Source organism: Ciona intestinalis, chromosome 11, assembly GCF_000224145.3.
Source record: "Ciona intestinalis chromosome 11, KH, whole genome shotgun sequence".
Lineage (NCBI taxonomy): Eukaryota > Metazoa > Chordata > Ascidiacea > Phlebobranchia > Cionidae > Ciona > Ciona intestinalis.
Window position 1 is genome coordinate 1,896,281 of NC_020176.2, and position 2,409 is coordinate 1,898,689.

The window sequence follows — 2,409 nt, forward strand, 5'->3', positions numbered from 1 at the left end:
ATATTATGCATTTTAATTGGTGCAAATATAAGTGCGAGGAGCGACGCTATCAGTAAATTGGAACCAACACAAATTGTAATATATTATTATAAAGTATTGCCCCGGCAGAGCTTGGACAAAGGCCAAAAAAGGTGTTCGTTGGCACCGCACGAGAACCAGAGTTTTATTACGTCACTTTTCACGACAATAAATTCACAACGATTGCTTCGTTTGTTAAGTGTTGAATGTATGCTACCACATGCGTCTTCCTTTATTTCCTACGCCGGCGCAGAGCGTAAAAATGTGCCGCTCATACACGATGTTTCGATCTCGTGGTTGGTTGGGCAGTTAGCACATTCCTCCAGATTGTTATATTATGAAACGTCATAATTAATAGTTACGTTACAATAGGACAAGTGACGTAACAATTGAACGAAAAGTTATTCCAATTTTAAGCGAACGAATGTAATATTAAATGCAACGCGTGTGTGTGCGTCTTAGCACTTTCTGGCTGCGTGCGTGTCTGCGGAAAAGGGGACTGTCATGACAGCAAAACAGCCCCCCTGGTTGCGCCCCTGCATGTAAAGGTCAAACTACAACTACAACGCATAAATACGACTCACACAAAGGTTAAACTATAAAGCCCTGACGCAGGTAAAGGCTAAACTATGACGCACATGACGTTAAACTAAGACGCACGTAAAGGTCAAACTACAAAACATAAATACGACGCACGTAAAGGCTAAACTACGACGCACGTAGACGTTAAACCAAGACGCACGTAAAACTATGACGCACGTGGACGTTAAAAACAAACTACGAGGCAAGTAAAGTCAAGACTTTGATGCCTAAATACAACGCACGTAAAGGTTAAACTAAAGATGCATGTGAAGGCTAAACTACGAGGCATGTGGACATTAAACTACGACAAACGTAAAGGTCAAGTAGGACGTTCGTCGCTTTGCATAAACTATTTATAGATTGGTGAAATATCAGCGCTTCTTTACCGACACCGATTATCGGTAGAGTGTAAATATCGGTGAATCAATATATCTGTCGACCTCTAAATTGTATGCACCCGATCAAACCCACCTGACAATATGCATAATTCCCTTGAGCTTTATGTGCTTCATCAAACACAACACATTTAATATCACAAGCAGGACATGTCCCACTGGCGAGGTCATTATTGAATAGTTGAGGTGTAAGAAAGAATACACGCTTGTTTGTCCACAAATCTTGTCGTTTTTTTACTTGCATAGAAGACCCTTTTAATATACTAAGCATAAATAAATTATAAACATCAATGTTTAAATCAACTTTATCCTCCCTTCAATAGAAAAATACATAGTTGATACCAACTCGATAGTCCACTCTCCCATCCCATATTTGTATATACCTATGTGCGAAAAGTTTAATGGTGTGTTTTCGGTATGTTTTTCAATTTAAACAAAAATTGATGGTCGTGCTTTGTTGTATATTCGCCAATTTCAGGGAATTTTTGTTTATTACATAGTCCATATATATAAATTAATGAGACTTTCAAAACCAATGTGCAGAGAACTATTTTCTACTAAATCGTTCAGATTTCAGAAAAAACACCTCCAAAATCAGGTTATTTTTTCCAATTGTAGCAAAATATAGTAAGGTTAATTGAGCAGAAACAAATATTACAAGTTTAACCGCTCATTAAGTCAGGTGTTGTAAGACCAGGTAATTACACAGATCGACACCAAAATCTACTAAAGCAAACATACCTGTCATTTCAGCTTGATCATCTGCAGGGATTCCCATAATGTCATAACAAGCTTTGCTTTGTTGAGCTACCAGTGGCTTTGTCGGTGCAATAAAAATAATCTTGCCTTGTGGAAACCATCGGTAAAAGTTGTACATAACAACAGAAGCAATGAAAGTTTTGCCAAGACCAGTTGGTAAAACAACAAGTGTGTTTTTAAACAATGCAGTCTTAGTTATAGAAAGTTGATAATCACGTACAGGATAGTTGGTCGGATAAATCCAAATATTTCCCGCAGATTTATCAAAACTATCCATACTTTTTTGGTATTTCCATAAAACAACTATAAATTGAGTTTGTTAGGTGTTCTGTGACTGAATAAAGATAATAGAAGTATAGAACATAACAACATACTAATATGACAATTCAACACTGTGTATGTATGTATTATGTAACTTACTTCCTTGCGTGGCCGGAAAACAACAGACGTTATCACACGGGTTTACCACCTCGTGCCAGCTTACGAGTTACCATGTATGTTACTTTGTGGGTCTTTTTGGATTTTTTCATGTTTTTATGTATGGCTGATAATTTGGACAAACCATCAGTGACCACTGGGTTGGAGCAATTGCCGTTAAATGTCTTGCCCAAGGACACATACGGCCACAATGGTAGCAACGTTAAGCCTTGAACCC

The 2,409-nt window shown here is 37.8% G+C and overlaps 1 protein-coding gene and 1 long non-coding RNA gene across 3 annotated transcripts in view; both read right to left on the bottom strand.

Moving 5' to 3' along the window:
- Positions 1–2,409, bottom strand: part of LOC100175837 (Fanconi anemia group M protein homolog) — a 17,350-nt gene that overhangs the window by 14,137 nt on the left and 804 nt on the right. Inside the window, exons 2-3 of one of the 2 annotated variants that reach the window (XM_009861888.3) lie at positions 1,737–2,088; positions 1,072–1,247 (exon numbers count right to left, since the gene is read on the bottom strand). In XM_009861888.3, coding sequence (XP_009860190.2) covers positions 1,072–1,247; positions 1,737–2,031 — 471 coding nt within the window. In that variant the 5' untranslated portion in view covers positions 2,032–2,088. Of the gene's footprint in view, positions 1–1,071; positions 1,248–1,736; positions 2,185–2,409 lie in introns of those variants that run through there. The other variant, XM_018814085.2, reaches the window with a different exon arrangement.
- LOC113474651 lies at positions 397–857 on the bottom strand. Its single transcript, XR_003396341.1, has 2 exons — positions 793–857; positions 397–690 (listed from the first exon to the last, which is right to left on the bottom strand). It is a non-coding gene; the product is annotated as an uncharacterized LOC113474651 (long non-coding RNA).